Source organism: Caenorhabditis briggsae (assembly GCF_000004555.2).
Source record: "Caenorhabditis briggsae complete genome, chrX, whole genome shotgun sequence".
Lineage (NCBI taxonomy): Eukaryota > Metazoa > Nematoda > Chromadorea > Rhabditida > Rhabditidae > Caenorhabditis > Caenorhabditis briggsae.
The window spans coordinates 1,777,877-1,795,960 of record NC_013491.2 but is presented as its reverse complement, the minus strand read 5'-3'; the positions used below and the strand labels follow the sequence as shown (position 1 = coordinate 1,795,960).

The 18,084-nt window shown below is 38.5% G+C and overlaps 4 protein-coding genes across 4 annotated transcripts; 2 read left to right on the top strand and 2 right to left on the bottom strand.

The window, feature by feature from the left end:
- Positions 1–833: 833 nt before the first annotated feature.
- Positions 834–1,978, bottom strand: CBG16194 (the record flags this gene model as incomplete). The annotated part of the gene is made up of 5 exons (XM_002643472.1): positions 834–962; positions 1,310–1,522; positions 1,581–1,704; positions 1,748–1,854; positions 1,901–1,978. 5 exons carry the CDS (start codon positions 1,976–1,978, stop codon positions 834–836), a joined length of 651 nt encoding a protein of 216 aa, XP_002643518.1.
- Positions 1,979–2,715: 737 nt separating this feature from the next.
- Positions 2,716–5,754, top strand: Cbr-ucr-2.1 (the record flags this gene model as incomplete). The annotated part of the gene is made up of 8 exons (XM_002643473.1): positions 2,716–2,745; positions 3,046–3,142; positions 3,232–3,395; positions 3,808–4,089; positions 4,189–4,340; positions 4,476–4,770; positions 5,074–5,205; positions 5,674–5,754. 8 exons carry the CDS (start codon positions 2,716–2,718, stop codon positions 5,752–5,754), a joined length of 1,233 nt encoding a protein of 410 aa, XP_002643519.1.
- A 6,752-nt stretch (positions 5,755–12,506) lies between these two features.
- CBG16196 lies at positions 12,507–14,675 on the top strand (the record flags this gene model as incomplete). The annotated part of the gene is made up of 4 exons (XM_045238851.1): positions 12,507–12,518; positions 13,816–13,941; positions 13,987–14,328; positions 14,412–14,675. 4 exons carry the CDS (start codon positions 12,507–12,509, stop codon positions 14,673–14,675), a joined length of 744 nt encoding a protein of 247 aa, XP_045095899.1.
- An 892-nt stretch (positions 14,676–15,567) lies between these two features.
- Cbr-tsp-20 lies at positions 15,568–17,792 on the bottom strand (the record flags this gene model as incomplete). Its single annotated transcript, XM_002643475.2, has 5 exons — positions 15,568–15,756; positions 15,878–15,982; positions 16,030–16,281; positions 16,333–16,518; positions 17,685–17,792. 5 exons carry the CDS (start codon positions 17,790–17,792, stop codon positions 15,568–15,570), a joined length of 840 nt encoding a protein of 279 aa, XP_002643521.2.
- Positions 17,793–18,084: the final 292 nt, after the last annotated feature.

Genomic DNA, 18,084 nt, shown 5'->3' with positions numbered 1-18,084 from the left:
CGGGAGAATAATTTCCTTTAGAAATGAAAAAAAAAACAGAATAAGAGAGAGCAAAACAAAGGGAAAGGAAAAGTCTGATAGACAAGAATAAATTATTATGCCATGAATGACATTAAGTCCTTTTCAAAATTAGCAATTTGACATTTTCAAAACTAGCAAATTAAAAAAAGACTAGAACAAAGTACAGTGCACTCTACGACATATTACCCTTCTTCTGCTTGTTTTTCGGCTTTGCTCATCTCCGTCTTTGCCCATTGAAAACCATACAGGATTACTGTACTCGACCAAAATTTTTTTTGTCTTAACTCATCTGCCCACGCACTTTTTGCCCCTGAAAAGAAGAGTAATCGGAGACAACACTGCCCCCAAATGAAAGACGAAACGGAGGAAAGTTATTTGAGAATAAATGCAAACATGAACATCTAATGAAAAAAAAAACGGAGGGCAAAAATGAAGAAGAGGAAGAAACACGGAGCGGGAAATGAAGTGAGAATCAAAAAAGTGGAAAAGGGCGCTTCTGTTGAATGGGAACGGGTTAGAGGTTAGTGAGGTCGCGAACCGGTAAATTGGCGAGAAATTGAGTGTCTATTTTTTTTTCTGAGAAGAAATTAGGGTTCCTTGAAACGTTTCTCTGATTTTGTTGATTTCTAAAATTCCAAAATTTTCAAATTCATTAGATTATTATTTTTGAAATTGGACAACCGACATAAAATACAAAAAAAAAGGCAAAAAAAAAGAAAAGCATCACATTTCTGACCAAAAAGTGAAAATAATTCAAAAATACCAGAAAAAAATGGAAATGTTTCAAAAAGGCCTCATAAAAAACCACAAAATTACTCATAGAGGTTGTGCTCCTTAATGTAGGTAATGACTTCATCCGGAGTGGTGTATTTGATAGAGCGGTGCTCTTTGATAGCGGCACGGAGGCTGGTGGAACTGATGACATTGGAAGCAATGACGTTCTGGAACACGGGAAAAGTATTACCATCGATTTGAATTTCAGCAGAATACTAAAACTGAACAGCTCAAAAAATCTGACTTCTTCGCATGGGCCGGCATTTTTCTGGGGTGACTATGGAGATATCTTTTTGAAACTTTCCATCAATAATATTAAAAATGACTTGTCAATTAGAAAAGTAAAGCTCTAATTTTGTTCAATATAGTCCGAAAATTTTAAAAATCAAAAAATTCTGAACTATTTTTTGAGAACTTCAAGAGTTGACTATGTTTTACAGAAAATGTCAAAATTTGATACGAATTTTGGTCCGGTACTTTATTTAGAGAATCCCTAGCGAACTCTACAACCCACAACGTTTTGAGTCCATCCCAAGAAATCCAAATTCTTCAATGTCTCTTCCGGATCCGACCCTGGTCTTGGCTGCACAACCAATCCAATCGACACAATCTCCTGAACATCCTCCAGATTCCAAACCAACGATCCATCAGCGTTGTACTTGTCGAACGTTTCCACCACGTCACCGCCAACAATAAGAAGTACCTCAACGTCGGGTCCAAGGCGGATCTAAAAATGTTATATCATGTTCTCTGGGTCTAGTTAAATGATAATGATGATTTTATACCTTGACTTCTTGCTGATGATGTTTGAGCACGTTCAGAGTAGTGGTCCACACGGGCTGGGAGCATTCCCAACCGTCAGCGCGCAACCAATCAGAACTCTTCACTGCTGCTTCAGTCATGGCAAGTCTGAAAATATTTGGAAATGTCTAATATATATTTTTCAAGTTACCTGTGATTAGATCCAATCAACGTCGATTTTCCATACGCATCACTGACTGGACTCAAAATTCCCTCCACCACTTCTTTTCCAGATAATTCCAACGAGTTTTTGGCATCCTGAAAATAATTTAAATTTTGAAAAGTGAGTGGCAATTGAAAATACCTCCAACATGCGCAAATGACCGAAAGTTGGCGGATTGAAAGACCCGACAGCAAGGATTACCACTTTTGACTTTTCCATTTTTTTGAACTTTATTCTTTTTTTTTATTCCTGAAAAAATTGAGGTGTAGAAAATGACGTATGATAACTCTAAATGAAGATTGTTATCAGTAATTTGCACATTCTCAGAAGATTTAATGATTTTAGGAGTACAAATTATAAATGTTCAAGTCATAGAAAATATAGTCCTAAAATAAAAAAATTCGAAGCGAAAAATGGCATTTTCATCATTGACAACATGTTTTGATTGTTTTCAGTTGCTAAATGATGCATTTCAAAATGCTTGCATATGTTTTTTTGTTGTTTTTCGTCAATTTTATAACAGTTCCATTCCCAATGACTCATTCAGTTTTCCTCGATTCTCAGGCATTTGTTGGCCCCACTCCCCTCACTTTTCGCATATATAGGCTACCGGAGGCCGGGAAAGAGAAAACTCGGCCACGGCAGGGGTGTGTAAACGCGCTCCGCCGCTACGCCGCTGGGAAGAGACGGACATTTTTTATCGGCCGCCCAACAGTTTTTAACCGTTTCAAGCCATTTTTCGACTAAGTTTTTCATATTTCTTAACGAACATGGAAGCGAAAAATTTTCTCTATAGTCTAAGAAGAAAAAAATCTGATTTTGATCGTAAATTCCTTCGAAAAATTTCGAAAATAAGAAAAACAATTGGAAAACCGTTTTTTTAACCATTTTTCTCAAGTTTAATCTTATTAAAGACAATAAAATCAGTTAATGATTCATTTTTCAGGGTTACAACAATGCTTTCGCGTCCATCGGCCACAGTTGCGGTGAGTTTTAAAATATATAGAAGCTGATTATTTGAAAAATGAATGATTCTTCATGGGAAAATGGATAAAAAGCCAGTTGTCACTAGAAAGAAGAAGAGATAATGTTAAAAACTAGCAAAAATCGTTCAATCTTATTTTCTTGAGCTGATCAGAGAAAAAGGAAAAAAAAATCTGACCACAATTTCATCAAATCTAATCTTCTCGATTCTCACTATCTTATCGATTTTTGCCCAGAGGTTCCATAGATTGAATAAGAAGAAAACGATGAGCAACCAAATCAAAATGAATATGAGTTTTCAGAAACGCTTCGCCTCAGCCGCCGCCAAAACCGCCGGAGTTCAAGAGAGAACCACCGTATTGGAAAGTGGGCTCCGTGTGTCGAGCGTTGAGTTGAATGGTGGGTGACCTACACGAATCGACAACTGTACAGCTGCGAGCCTCAAAAATTGAAAATCGAATTTAATACAAAAATGTTTTGATTTCTAGGAGCCACATCGTCCATCGTGTTGGCTTTCCGCGCTGGAAGTCGCTACCAGCCAGCCAACAAGCAAGGACTTACCCATCTGATCCGCAACAGTGTAGGACGTGACGCCAACAACTATCCAGGATTGGCTCTTGTGTGGAACACCGCTCAGAATGGTGGACAATTGGTTAGTTTTTCAATTTTCGCGGGAAAATTTAGCGGCGTTGAAGCAAAAAGTTTGCTGGGAGAGTTTTCAATTTCAGGATATACAAAATTGCACAAACCCTCTATCTTATGGAGTTTTTCAGAGCCACCAGCAAATTGCTGCGGCCGCAGAAATTAGACCATGAGTTTTCTAGGCCATGTGTCTAATCCGTGCGAGACCCTCGCAGGAAACTCTATGTACCTTTAACTTTGAAGCGATTTACGGGCTCAAATTTAAAGGCACATAGAGTTTCCTGCAAGGGTCTTGCACAGATTGGACGAATGGCCTAGAAAACTCCAGCATATGCGATTGTTGATTTAGCTTCTCTCTGCACAAGAAAAAAACCAGAAAATTGCTGGTATACCTCATTATGAATAACCCTTATTCTTTCCAGACCGCAGTTTCCAACCGTGACGTGTTCGCCATTGAAGTCAACGTCGTCCGCGATCAATCCCCAATTGCGCTCTCCCTCCTCGGACAACTTGGCAACAACGCCTTCAAGCCATGGGAAGTTGAAGACGTCAAGCACGACACCCTTCCAGCCGACGCCACATACCTCACCGGAACCACTATCACCTTCGAACAACTCCACCAAGCCGCCTTCAGAAACGGAGGACTTGGACTTTCCAACTACAGTGTCAACAACATCAGCGCCAAGGATTTGACCGCTTTCGCTGTGAGTTTTTTATTATTATCGGGATCTTGCCCAGCTGGCGTTGACTAAGTAGCTCTTGCCAAAATTCTTTGAGTCAACAATCAAAATGTAGCATTTCAGGAGCAAAGACTTCTCGCCGGAGACGCTGTTCTCGTTGGAGTCAACGTTGACCATGACACCCTCGTACAAGCTGGAAGCTCCCAGTTCCCACTTGCTCAAGGATCTGCCGCTCAGGCCGCACCAGCCAAGTACTTCGGAGGAGAGGTCCGCAAGTAAGTGATCTATGATTCGTTTGTGAGCTGCAATAATTTGTGAGCTACAAACATGACTGGAATTTCTTTGAATCTCATCAGCAGTGATGTCCCAAAGTTGTTTCAATGACATTTCTTCAAAACTTTGTTTTCCAGAGACGGACGTGGAGCCAGAACCTACGTTGCCATCGCCGGAGAAGGATCCGCTATCACATCCGTCAAGGATGTTGCCACCCAAGCCGTCGTTGCTCAAATCCTTCTGACCGCTGCCGAGAAGGTCACATCCGAAGCCATCTCTGTCAATGTCAACTACCAAGACGCTGGACTTGTCGGAGTTCAATTTGCTGCTGACAACACTAACATCACCGCGGTCACAAAGTCTATTGCCGCTGCTATCAAGTCTGCTAATGCTAACGGACTTGACACTGCCAAGAACACAGCAGCGGTTAAGGTGGGTGAAGTATCTTTCTTCTTGGAGGACATTGAGCAAAGACTAGTGTGAAGAAGTCGCGAAGTGCACAAAAACTGATCCCTTGACCCGATTCCTATGTAACTCAAAAGTCCATGTGGTGCGTAATAATGCGTGCTTCCGGAGGCTTGGTCGCGTGGCAACATTAGTCCGGGATTTAAAAATTTTGGAAAATAATTTCCGGAATTCAAATCAAAAATTGTTTGATAAGGAAAAGGCCCAAGATCATCACAAAGATCGAAAAAAGAACGATTTCCAATGTTCATCTAAAATCAAAATTTTCAGGTGCTCGCCGAGGCTCAAAATGCATCCGGAGTCGCTTTGGAGAAGGCCACTCAAGTGCTCGCCGGAGTTGAAGCTTCCCCACGTGATATCGCTGACGCCATTCGTGCTGTTACTGCTCAAGACGTTAGCCAGGTAAATGAAGTTTCTGAAAAATTTAATCAGAAAACCTGGAAAATTCATTTCTTCTGTTCACAAAATTTGGAACGTAATGTCGGTAACGTGAATGTGGAATTGTGGAACCCTGAATCGTATATATAGTGCAGAAGAGCCCAATTTTCTTGATATTTCAAAAATGAACATTTGTGGACAAAAGCGGCTGGAAGATACATAAAATAGTCGTAGCTTCTGAGAGCGTGAAATTTCAGATGTTCGCTGATTTTTTTTAAATTTTGATTTTGGATTTTGTATGAAACAGGTCCTAGAGATCCTAGCGATCACTGTATTCTTTAGAAATTGGAAATTTTATTCAGAATGTCCCCGAAAATGTAAAAAATTAGCTAGACAAAAAAGAGAAACTATGCAAAACATAGTCAACTGAAAAATGAGCTTTTTTCAATCCAATATTTAATATTGACATTCAAATTTACGTTTTGCTTACAGGCCTTGTCTCGTGTCAATGGAAAGCTCTCCTTGTCTGCCTACGGAAGCACATCTCTCGTCCCATACCTTGATGAGCTGTAAAGAATCGGAACATTCTCAATACTCAATACCACCTCTTCCTCTTTCTCTCTCAAAAAGAATTTAAATTAAAGAAACTGTCGAAGAGCATCGTTTTATGTTGTTTCCATGCAATTCCCTCCTAATATTTGTAATCATTTCCTTTTTCGAGATAATGTAGAATCAGCTCAGAGGCTGAAATTCTGAATGAAGGTTCAAGATTAGCCACATTCGATTTCTGGGTTGGTACTTGGTACTTTCTGCATAAATCAGTACTACCAACGATTTCTGGTGGGAAGTTTCTTTTTTTACTCGGAGCACAAAACCAAAGTGGGAGAAAATGACGTGGGTTTGGTCGACGAAATTTCGGAAGAGCAAGAAAAAAGGGACGCGGCATACACACACCCTTTCCACATGATGTACCTATTGTTGATGGGACGTAGCAAATACGGAGTAGAAGAGAAAAAAGCTGCAAAGTAGCAAAAAGCAATGCACAGGCGAGTCAAATTATTCAAAACCAAATTTGTCTGCCTTTGGGACGACCCTCTTCAACCTTTTTTCTATACTCTTTTCTTCTCCTCCGGGTTTTTTTCTCTCTATTGAAATCATCGGGTCCCACTTTTCTTTATTTTCTTTTTTCTTTTTTTTTTCCTTTTTCATCATCAAAGAAACAAAGTTTCAGAGACGGAGAGAGGGGAAACACTTTTTTCAACCTTTCTACTCTCCAAAAATTTTTATTATTACTTTTTATAGTGAGGTTGTCTGGTCCGTTCTATAGTCGAAGTTTCTTGGAGTCATTGACCCAGAAATGAAAATTGAAATTTCCGGGAAAAGTTTAAAAAATCTATGTGTGGCGATCAATGCTTGAAGAATGAGTGGGGTTTAGAATTTTCGTGCTTTTTTAAATTAAAAATAGAAGCAATGAATCATTATGTGATGTCAATTTTTTTTCTTAATTTTTTTAGAGCTTCTCATGGCTTACATAGCCTCTATTTTGTCGCAGTTCGTGGAATTCCCACTGATTTCTACAAATTTAAAACATATTCATGTACTCTTAGAGTTTTACAGGTGATTTTTCGCACCTGCTGAAAATTCTAAACAACAAAAAAAATTCTTTCTGACTTTTTAATCAAATATGAATCTCTCAATAGGCTACTTTCATTTTTCATAAATTCCCAAAAATTCTGAAATTCTCACTAGAGCTCAATGAGCCTTATCGCCCTTCCAGTCGATTAGCCCTTATTTCTGGATACTTCGTGTTATCTTTTTTTCTCCCTTATGTGCAACTTCATCGGGATTCCCGCAACGCATTCTCTTTTTTATTCTAATTCTGCTAATTATAAAAATTCTTAAAAATACACGTAGTACCTAGAAGAGAAGATTTTGAAGAAAATTGAGGAGCCGTAGCTGCGATTTCCGTTTTTTAATCGAGGTTGGAAATTCTAGCATCTTTGTACTGGTCTTTTACATTCTCCTTTTCTCATTTTACTTATGTTTTAGTGTGAAACAAATCTCTCACTACTTCTTCTGCTTCTCCTTCATCACAACTCTTCGTTGTCAAATATTCATGATTCTGATGAGAGAATAGAAAATTCGAGAGAATTCTATGTTGGACGCTTCCGGTAATCTGATCGTGCTACTCCATATTGGGTGCGAGTGTACGTGTTTTGTGAATACAAAGTTTGTTTTCACAAAAGTGGCGTCGGGTAAAAATTACTGGTTAGAAATCGTTTTTGGTTTTTAAGTCCTAAGCTGAGGAATCACTCCTTGGGGTAATTGAATTTTTCGGTTTGATTCAGAAATCCCTATTGGTTGGCTGCTTGATTGACAAGTAATATTTGCATTGATGTTTCAGATAATTGAGAAAAATACGTTTTTTGCAATCAATCAAAACTTCTTCTCACTTCTTTTGCAACTATTCTGTCTGATTAACCTTGGTAGCTCGATATAAAGCCATGTAAAACTATCTTCTCCTTACTAAAAGGAATAGTTCTGTTTGTGTGTCCATCCGTCCGGCGTTGTCCCTTGAATAACTTTTTCCTTAGTTGACCGTTTGTTTTCATTTTTGGGGACTACCCATGATCACCCGAGCGCTTCAATTTCGTATATTTACATGGTCAGATTACTGTAGGATTACGGTAACTACAGTAACTGAAAAATTCTAAAATTGCCAATACTGGACCAAATGAGCCCAGTTTCTGTGCTGCTATTTCCGATCAGTTATTTGACAAAGTTTTCAGGCTTCACGTCACCTGGAAACCGCGACATTTTGAAACCGGTCGTTTTGAAACCAGCTAAAATTTTCTGTTTTTTTTTCAATTTCATTTTTTCGTGACCATGTTTTTTTCCGGTTTCGAAGTGACCGGTTTTGAAGTTTCGCAGTTTCGAAGTGTCGCGGTTTCGAAATGACGCGGTTTCAAAATGACACGGAGCCATTTTTCATCAGTCTTTAAAGATGGGGACATATAACACAATTATCATAAAATTTTGTTCATATCATTTTCTCGATGAGTTGAACTTATGGTCCCAGAGGTGTCGTGTAGCTACCGGCTGAGCTAGCTCAGTCGAAAATCTGGCTCTGAAAAATTTCCTGTCTCCACTCTTTTACGTTTAAACTATACTTTTTTCACAAAATAATTTGTCTACAACTGCCCCTCCCTTTGAAAATTTCAAATTCTTTGAAAAGCGACCTCATGACTTTCAACACCCTGTCTGTTAACTAATGAATGGCAGGAACAATTGAAAAACATTTCTCCAAAAAAGATTTTGTTTTTGGACTCTCCTTCCCGACGTCTTCCAGACTTTCCTCCCACATCTCCCATTGTTACCATCTTGCTCTTCTCACATTTTGTTTTGTTTCTAGCCGTCGTGTTGCATCTTTTTCGCAGCTTCAAAAGACGTGCGGCATGGTTGCTAAGCACTTCCGTTTTGTTTTTCACGCCCCACCCGAGACGATGTCGTCACAGGAACTTTTTTGTTGAAAGGCCAAAGAAAAAGATGCGATTCTTCCTTCTTCCTACTCAGTTTCTAGTATTTTTTTTCGACTTTTCTTTTCCCACCCGCACCCCAGTTTCCTTTTCGCCTTATTTCGTTTTTTTTTTCCTTTTTTCTTGGGTCCCCCGCCGGTCCGTGATGATGTCAGTGTCAAAACCTCACGCCCAATTTGCCGTGCTCTTTATCCTTTTCCGAGTAAAGTGGAAGCAAAGAAGGCTTCATGGGTTCTTTTCTCTTGAAGGAGTTGAAAAAGGTGGCGGTGGTGCCCCAAAGGCATCTCGCCACGAACCAAAGTCTCAATTCTCCGTGAGAATTTGCTTTTTCGGCCAAATAATTCGGAGGGTACAATAATTCGGGGGTACAAGGGTGTACAACGTGATTTAGGGGTACAAAACCAACAATTCGGGGGTACAAACTAACTAGGGAAGGTTGTTTGTGGGGTATGGGACTTCGATATGAGACCTATATCATTCGAAAGCTGAGAATGAGACATTTTCAAATATATATTCAGATTTTGCTGCGGACTTACCAGATTCGAGGAAATTGAGTTTGAAATTTGGCTGAAATTCGAATATTTTAAGGGCCAGATCTCCCCCCTTTCTTATATGCGTTGGAGAACTAGTTGAAAGCAGCGACTGGTGGTGTAGTGGTGAAGAGGGAGGACGGTAACTGACTAGGGTTGGGTTCGATCCCTCTGTCCTCAGTTCGTTTTTGTTTTTGTTTTCGGCCTTTGTTTCAAAATGTTCCGCAAAACTTCAAAATGTTCCGCAAACTATTTTTTCAAAAAAAAATTTTTTGATAATGAAAAATTGTACTTTATTAAAAGTTTAATACTTTAACAGCCATTAAAAAAAATTTCAAAAATTTCCAAAAAAAAAAAGTCAAGGGGGTACCCCATGGAACTTTTTTTCAAATGTTTTTTTCTGAAAAAATATGCGTTAAAACTTTGTCAGATTGTATAGAAACATCTAAAATTGCAATAGCAATCAAAAAAACATCCAAAATCTTTTATTAACCATTAACTTTATATTCTCAAAAGTCCAAAAGTGGTTTGAAACAATGACTCAAAAAAGTTTTCAAAAGCATATAACAACAATTTTAATCAGTTTTAGGAAACGCAGTATGATCCTGAAAGTTTTTCATGTTTTTTCGACAAAAAATTTTTTGTTGAAAAAAGTCACCATGGGGTCCCCCTTTGCTTACTCAAAAATGAGATTTCCAACCCGATTTTCTCGAATCTGGTAAGTCGGCAGCAAAATCGAAATATATATTTGAAATTGTCTCATTTTCAGCTTTCGAATGATATAGGTCTCATATCGAAGTCCCATACCCCACAAACAACCTTCCCTAGTAAGCCTTTTTCACGGTATTTTGTACCCCCGAATTGAAGATTTTGTACCCCTAAATTGCTTTGTACCCATTTGTAGCCCCGAATTGTTGTACCCTCCAAATGATATGCCGCTTTTTCGATGTTTGTCTATTTTAAACACCACCCAATTTTTATTACAAACCTACCAGAGTGTCCCCCGTCTTGGAATATTCTGAATTGAGCAATGCGCTTCAGACAAGTACCGGAATCTGATACTTGGAAAAGCAGCGCAGTCTGTGACGTCTTCTGTTTCTGGTTTCCATGTGTTGGTCTCAGTCTACATTATTTTTTTCATTTTTAGACAATTTCCTGTCACATTTCTTATTATCATGCCTAGACTAATCTGGTAGAGTTTTAGCGAACCTATGTTCAAAGGTACTGTAACTACAAGGAAGTCATGGTTGGATTTTCAGCGCAGATTTTCGAAATTTTCAGTTTTTTGCTTGAAAGTTGTTTTGGAATCCTGAGCTAGGATGTTGATTGGTAATTGTGGAACTTCAAAAAGAAAGCCTTCAAACCGTCTTCTTCGAGCCCATATATCTCATTTCCTGTAAAATATATCAAAAAGTAGTCAACTGAAAAAAAAAATTATCATAATATCAAAAATATTTTGCCAGTTGATTACTTTTTGATATATTCTATAAAAAAAAGATAAATTGCCTCAAAGCAGACAATTAGGAGAGTTATTCTATTATGGTGTTTACAGTATATAACTTATTTATTCCGTTCTCTAACGAAGTATCTAGTTAAAAAAATGAATGATTCAAATCGATGAGTTTTCTTCAGATTTGAATTTAATTTTTTTTTCATTAGAATACTGTAACAAAAATGAATAATTCTCAAATTGAGCGCTGTATTTGTTCTACGAAATCTGAAAAATGCTCAAGACCTCAAAATGGCTGACAGTTTTGAAATTGTTTTAATTGCTAAAAAAGTTGTCTATAACCTCAACCAAACACTGGCGGTTCTAATAAATTCCAGTATCCAGATTCTGAAATATTCGTTCTTAGAGTCGTTCTCGGGCTCCGTGTGCCTCCTTGTCCCGTCCCATGATTCCGTTTTTCGTCGTTTTTCAACTCGACACATATAGACACACACTCAGTCACTTGTGCTGCTTCTCAACTACTTCTTTAGAAAATCTATTGTTCGTCCCTCCTAGGATACTTGAATCACATTCCTCCATACACACAGACACAGTCTGAGAGTGTCTGCGGGTGCCCCAAAACTCTATTGGGGCCTTGGGTGCGCCGTTTTTGTGTTTTGCCTGGGGCCAGCTTTTCGAGGTTTCAAAAAAAGAAGCGAAAGTGAATTGCATTGGCCGATTTTGGACTTTTATGATCCAATTATTTCTCTTCTTGGATTTCCCAGTTTTTATAGTCTATACTAAAATTTACGAGGATTACGGTAACTAAATGTGAACCGATTAATTTCAAGACATGTGTCGTAAATCTACAATAAAATTTTATTTCATCGTTTTCGATTTTTATTCATAATTACAACCGATAATCTCACTGTAACTCCGCCCATATCATTCTGAACGAATCTCGATCGACTCCGCCCTACCTTTTTTCTTTTGTTTTCCGTGGGATTCTCTTGTCAACCCATCTTTTTGTCTTTCTCTCTTATTTTTTTTTCTTTTCGCACCCAACACCAAAATGCAATGTGTTCATCCAGTAGCAGCAAAAAAGCAGCAGTAGTAGCAAATATGAATATATGGAGGGGTGTGATGGAGTCTAAAACAGGAAATAAAATTGGTAAGGCTGAGAGCCTGACACTATTTCTGTTCTACTCTCTTCTCGCAACAACCCGCAACCACGTTTTTTTTTTCAAAAACCAATTGAATTGAGCTCAATTTTAGAAAGATTGGAATTTAACTTTCATAGAAGCAGGTCATTCTGCATATATTTTTGATCAATTTTTCAAATTTTAGCGTTTTTGGAACATTTGGAAGAGAAAGTAAGGTTTTCAAAATCGTTTACCGTCAAAACTATTTTCATCGAATTCCGATTAGCTTTCTGACTTCCACGCGATATAATAATTGAATTCTTCCCAATTCTCCACCTTCGTTCATTTCTTTTTTTTTTGTTTTCTCCTTTTCTCCCTCCCACTCCTTCAAACATATCCGATTTCAAATGATGCTCCCTATTAGACTAAATCAACAAATAGAGAATTTCACTGTGAAGAATTTCTCCTCCACCCCAAATGAAATAAGATGCAAATTGCCTAATTCCCGCCGGCACCTTTTTTTTGTTTTGTTTTCTGTCTGGTGAGGAATCAATAGTAGAGCCTAAAAACGCCAAAAATAATTACTCCTCGTTTTTTCACATTCTTCTGGTCTTCTCTTGCCTTTTTAAGTTTTTTTTTCTGAAGTTTAGTTGCACGCGATTCCGTTGGAAATACGAAGACAAAGTAGATGAGCACCCAAGTACTTTCCCACGTTTCCTTGCGTCATACCCGGTGTTGTACACACCAATCACTACTTTTCCATCTTGAGAATCTGAGTACGAGGACAAAAGCACCTAGAGAATTCAAAAAGAAGCGGTTCAAAAACCTGCGAAGCCATTGTTCTTCTCTACTCCCATTTACTAGGCGGATCCTTATTTTCTTCTACTCACTTCTCTCTTCTGGCATCTGTTGTAATATTTTATTCATGCTAAATCTGCGCTTTTTGTCACATTTTCCTGTTATTGTTGTTTTCTTACATTCTTCTATTCTACTACTCCTTCTCCTCTCTTCTTATTTTTTGGGTTCCAGTTATTTTTTTTTCGGGTGTTCTGCTCTGATCTGTCCGGCTATGTCCGTGTCAAAACAGACATCATCATCTTTTTTTTCCAGAAAAGTACCGAAGGAACGCCTTCCACATCCGTTTGGAACCTCTTGATACGTCTGGAACCATCCAATTCTCATTGGATTTTTTGGATTTTCGAGTTTTCCTTCAATGTCCATAAATGAGCGCAATTGAGAGGTGGAGAAGTCGAACATCCGTGTTAGAGCAACTCATCGCCGGTTGACACAGACAGGGCCGAATGTGTTGCTGCACCAGATTGCATCGACATCAGATTCATCTGATAAGGTGAGCCGATGCAATTCAGACAATTTGATTTTTGGGTGTTGTCGAAAAAGTGATCACTTTTCGACAAGTGAATTGTGTTGCGAGTCTCTTCTCGAACATCCTTTATTCGTGTTTTCAGCTATGGAATCGTATCATGCGGACTTATAACGACGGGTTTAGTTTTCACTGTTTTTGCAATTTTCCAGAAGGAATCACAGATCGGAAAGGTGAGGGAAGATTTTAAATCAATCCTGAAATAATTACAAAATTTTAATGAAATTCACATTAGAAAAAAGAAAGTTCAAAATTCAGTCAATAAACTAAAAAACTGTCAACTTGGAATTCCAGAAATATTATTTCTGAATTTGTCGATTTTTGTCTAAAAATTCAAATCTATTTTTCTGATAAGATTATTTTCACAGTTTCTAATTAACAAATTTGTATTAATGCCAAATTTGAAACTCTATTTGTTATATGTATTCTAGAATTTTCAGACAAATTGAAAAATTCTGGACGATTTTTAAGGATGTCAAAGTAGACTACTTTCCACTGAATATACATTTTAAAACTTTTAGATATAAATTTTCAAAAACTGAGAGAATTTCAGTTGGTTAATAGGAAACTTATCCATACCTGAAGCTATCTTCAATATTCCAACTTGTTTCTTTAGGTATGGCTAGCCGGACCCACCACAATGGTCGTTGGATTGGTGTTAGCAGGAAAAGTGGTCATCGACTGGGGACCAGCCATGCTGCACGCCCGTGAAGGTTCCATAGACTCCAGACTGTTTGATCAGGTACCCATTATTTTAAATAATCCTTTTTTTCATTAGCGTTTTCAGCTCAATCAACCAGCACCGAGTAGATATCCCGAGCCGTTACGACCGCAAGCAGTTAGTCAAATGCGAATAGAGCACGAGCCAAAATGCAACGGATCTGGGTCATCGGCAGCGAGCTTTGTACAGTATAACAACAACAAAATGCAATCGCCAATAGGATATCGAGCGCCAGTTCAATTCATACATAGTCCAGTTTCGGAAAACGGGATACCAAGAATGGTTCATACGGGAGGGAGGTTGCCGAGGAGTTCGATTGGATGCATTCCACCAAGGATGCCAGAAAGGCAAAGTCCGGAGCAGTGTTTGATATATTCACAGTACAATTCTTCATTAAATAAGCTACCGGTGAGTTTCCTAAAAGAGATCCGGCTCTTAAACCTGACTCTCTTTAAAAATTTAAGCATTTATTTACAAATAAATCATTTCAGTATCATGACGATCGGTGCTACGGGCTTCCACGTCATATGAACAATCACAAAAGCTCATCATCACCACGGCGAAGTCCACGGCCGTCGATCTACAACACCTATTCGAACTACTCATCGAACCCATCTAACCACTCGAATCACTCTGGTCACTCCAACCATTCGGGCCATTCTCATTCTGGAGAACAGTCTATAGCATTAAGTGATGTGAGTACTCCCTGTTATTGTGGTGTCCATGTTCCTCATCCGCTCTTGTCATCTGTTTGAAAAAACCATCCTAAAATCCACCTTGTCCGTCCTCATTCCCTAATATTTTGTCCTTTGAAGTGCTCTACCCTTTTGTTCTGATGTTTTTCATTTTTGGTCTGTCCCCCTGTTTTTTTTCGGAGATTTTTTTTTTCGTCAAGAAATGAAACCGTTCAGTTCAGACGTGCGAGTGCACACAGTACGGCTCGATGCGGAGATTCACACCACCCGTCTCAAGTCCAGCTATGGGCAACGATACAACCTACCAGGGCGAATCGTTTGTGCTCAACGAGCGAAGTTATCTCATATGAGGAGCTAATTCTTTTTTAGAACAATCATTCTTTCACTTTATTTGGTTTTTTTGTAAAACATTTTTTTTGTCAAATTTTTTGGGTCGAGCATAAAACACTTTCTTTCTTCTTTCAGCACTTATAAATAGTGGAAAAAACGCAAGAAAATGAAAAGGGGAGAAATAAAAGAACACTCGAAGAAAAGGAAACGGTTTTTGCTCATTTTGAAAAGAAAGAGAGAGAGTAAAAATAGGACAAAAAAGGCAATGGAAAGTGGGAGGGACGGAGATCGACAGGAGAAAATGTCGCAAATCTTTTGAAGGTAAGGGGAAGAAAGTCATTGAATCGTTGTATAAAAGGAAACTAGAGAGAAAAATGAATAGTGCTAGGCAAAAAACTGAAAATTTTGAAAAAATCGGAGAAACATGGACCGTGATAAAAGAACTAACCCGAACACCGGGTCTAAGTAGAAAGGAAAATTGGAAATTTTAGGATGGAGACTTCAGAATAGGAGTATTTCAAAAGTTTTAGCTTTTTTGTTTTTGATTACGGTACTTTCCACTAGCCAAACCTCTGAAATATTTCAGTCCCTTCTATATGTACATCATATAAGTAACTTTGGATCAATCAAACAGATGCATTTCCTGATCATAGTCCTTGAACGGATTCTCCTCCTCATCATCATCACTCTTGAAGCATGCACAACATCCGAAGAGCAAATTGGCAAGATGAAGTACCAACGAGGCGGCGGTGACAGTGAAAAGGAAGTTGAGATTGTTGTAGACCTCTTCTTTCAGGAACGGCAAACATCCCTGGAACACAAAATACTTGAGTATGTTTTTTGCGAGTCTATTGTCGAGGGTTCAGAAAAACTGACGTCAGTATTTTTTTCCGTTTTTGGAAGGTTTTTTAAAACAGGTGGGACCGACTTACTCGATAGAAAATGTTGTTTGGACTATCACTCAATGCACATCCTTTCCGCTGGTGTGCACTTTTGCAGCAAGAATCTGGCACATATTGGACACGTTGCATCACAGTCTGAAATTGTTTCATGGAACAATGTATTCTGACTAATTAAATTTTACCTTGGCATAGGGGAGATAATGATCTTCAACTTCTGGTTTTGGCCAGTCGTTATAGGCATTTGATCCACAGCACTTGGCGTCTCTCTGGAGAAAGTTCACAGCTTTGGCGATCTTATGATCGTTATTGTAGCTGTTGAGCATATCATTTGGTAGGGATACTTCCAGTTCTTGAACATAAGTTGCATGGTAGGAGAAGGTGAAGTAGATCAGACATCCCTCGATGATCATCGAAGCGATTAACATTAGAAGGTACTGGAATTTCAGAGGTGTTCCACATTTTTTTTTAAATTTCGGAGCGCTTACCAGAACCAAAACACATTTACTGTTGATCGCCGAGTGGACCAGGAATCCAATTATCACATTCACGATTCCACAGATGACTGCGAGATATATGGAGTAGATGTAGAAATGGCTTTGAATGAGTGGAATGAGATCACCGCGGAAGAAATACAACCATATGGCGAGCGCGAGAAAGAGGATTCCGATTATCTGAAAAATATTGTTTTTAAAAAATGTAAGAGTTAATTTTCAATTTCGCATAACTACAGAAGTGTCGAAATCGAGCACGGAATTAAACATTCCAACGTTCTCAAACCGCTAATCTCGCTTTATTGAATTATCTTGAGTTCAGTTATCTTGGTTCATCCAAAGGGTATTCAAAATTTTTCAACCGATTAATTCTTTATTATAATATCACCAATATTTAATGAATTATAGGGGGGGGGGGGGACATGAAAAAAATAATGTTCTCGAAATTCCGTTTAAATATGCCCCTCGAGGAGTTGAACTTGTGGAGGCAAGGATTGAGGGTGTGGCGCCGCTACCGACTGAGCCACGCGGGCAAAGAGGCAGCCGGCGCCAAAATGCATTCATAAAGGCGAGGACGACCGCTGTACGCAAAGTGACATTAAGCGTTGTACACCGTCACGGTAAAAAATGCATACTCTAGCTACAAAAATCCTACGAAAAATCTCCTGTCCCCCCACGCTAATTGAGCTCAAATTTCACTTATGAAGTGAACTTGTATTATAGAAAATACGGTCTTCTACTGGAAATAGTCCAAATATGATATATTTCCGTACACAACTGTGCTAAAACAAAGTTAGAAATTTGGTGTCATTCTTAGTTTGACACTACTCGTCACTTTGAAAAATGAACCAATTACTTTACACTCCAACTTCTTATCAATTTCCGATAGGAATAAAAACTGTTTTCTATCAAACGAACATCTTATGACCTAAATGGCGTCTATCGCTACACTTTGAAATTATCAAAATTCTATTTTAAAATTTTAATTCATGGGGGCCTTTTTTTTTTAAATTTATAGTTCGGAAAAAGTTTGCAGTACTGGAACCAGTTTATGGCATATTTGAAAAATCAGGGCCCGGCCCGGCCCGTGTTCTCTAAATTTGAAAAAAATTTTGAAATTTCAGAATTTTTTTCAAATTTTTTTGTGAAGGAACTATTCTTATGGTCCTATCTTGAAAAATTCTCCTTTTTTTGGCCTCGAAATTGTTGGCCTCAAAAATAATTTCGAAAGACAGACAATTTTTCCGAAAATCCGGGCCGGGCCCGGGCCCTGAAAATTCTGAAAAAAGCCCGGCTCGATGCAAGTATAGTTCATCGTCAAAAGTGTCAAAAAGGGATTAACTTACCACGAGAAGGTAAGAAACAAAAAGCTGACATTTGAAGCAACATCCTGTACAGCTCTTGGTCCGTCGATTCCGTGGCGGATGTCCGCGGTGCTGCGGCACCGGACGCATTGGACTGACGTACTTTAAATACTGTTCCATTATTTGGTCAGTTAAGAACACAAGTAGTACAGAATCGAATGATAAAAAGTAGTGGTAGGAAAAGGAAAGCAATGATGCTTGATAGAAAAATGTTTTTTTGAGAGGGGGGGGAGGGGGGGGGGTTGGAAGAAGAAAGGAGAGATAGTATTGAAAAAAAAGAGGAACAAAGTTGGGGACGACAAGAACGGTTCGTCAGAAAAAGAAAAAAAATAGGGAAGAACAAAAATTCTAAGAGAACTTTTGAGAGATAGCGGTCAAGGCT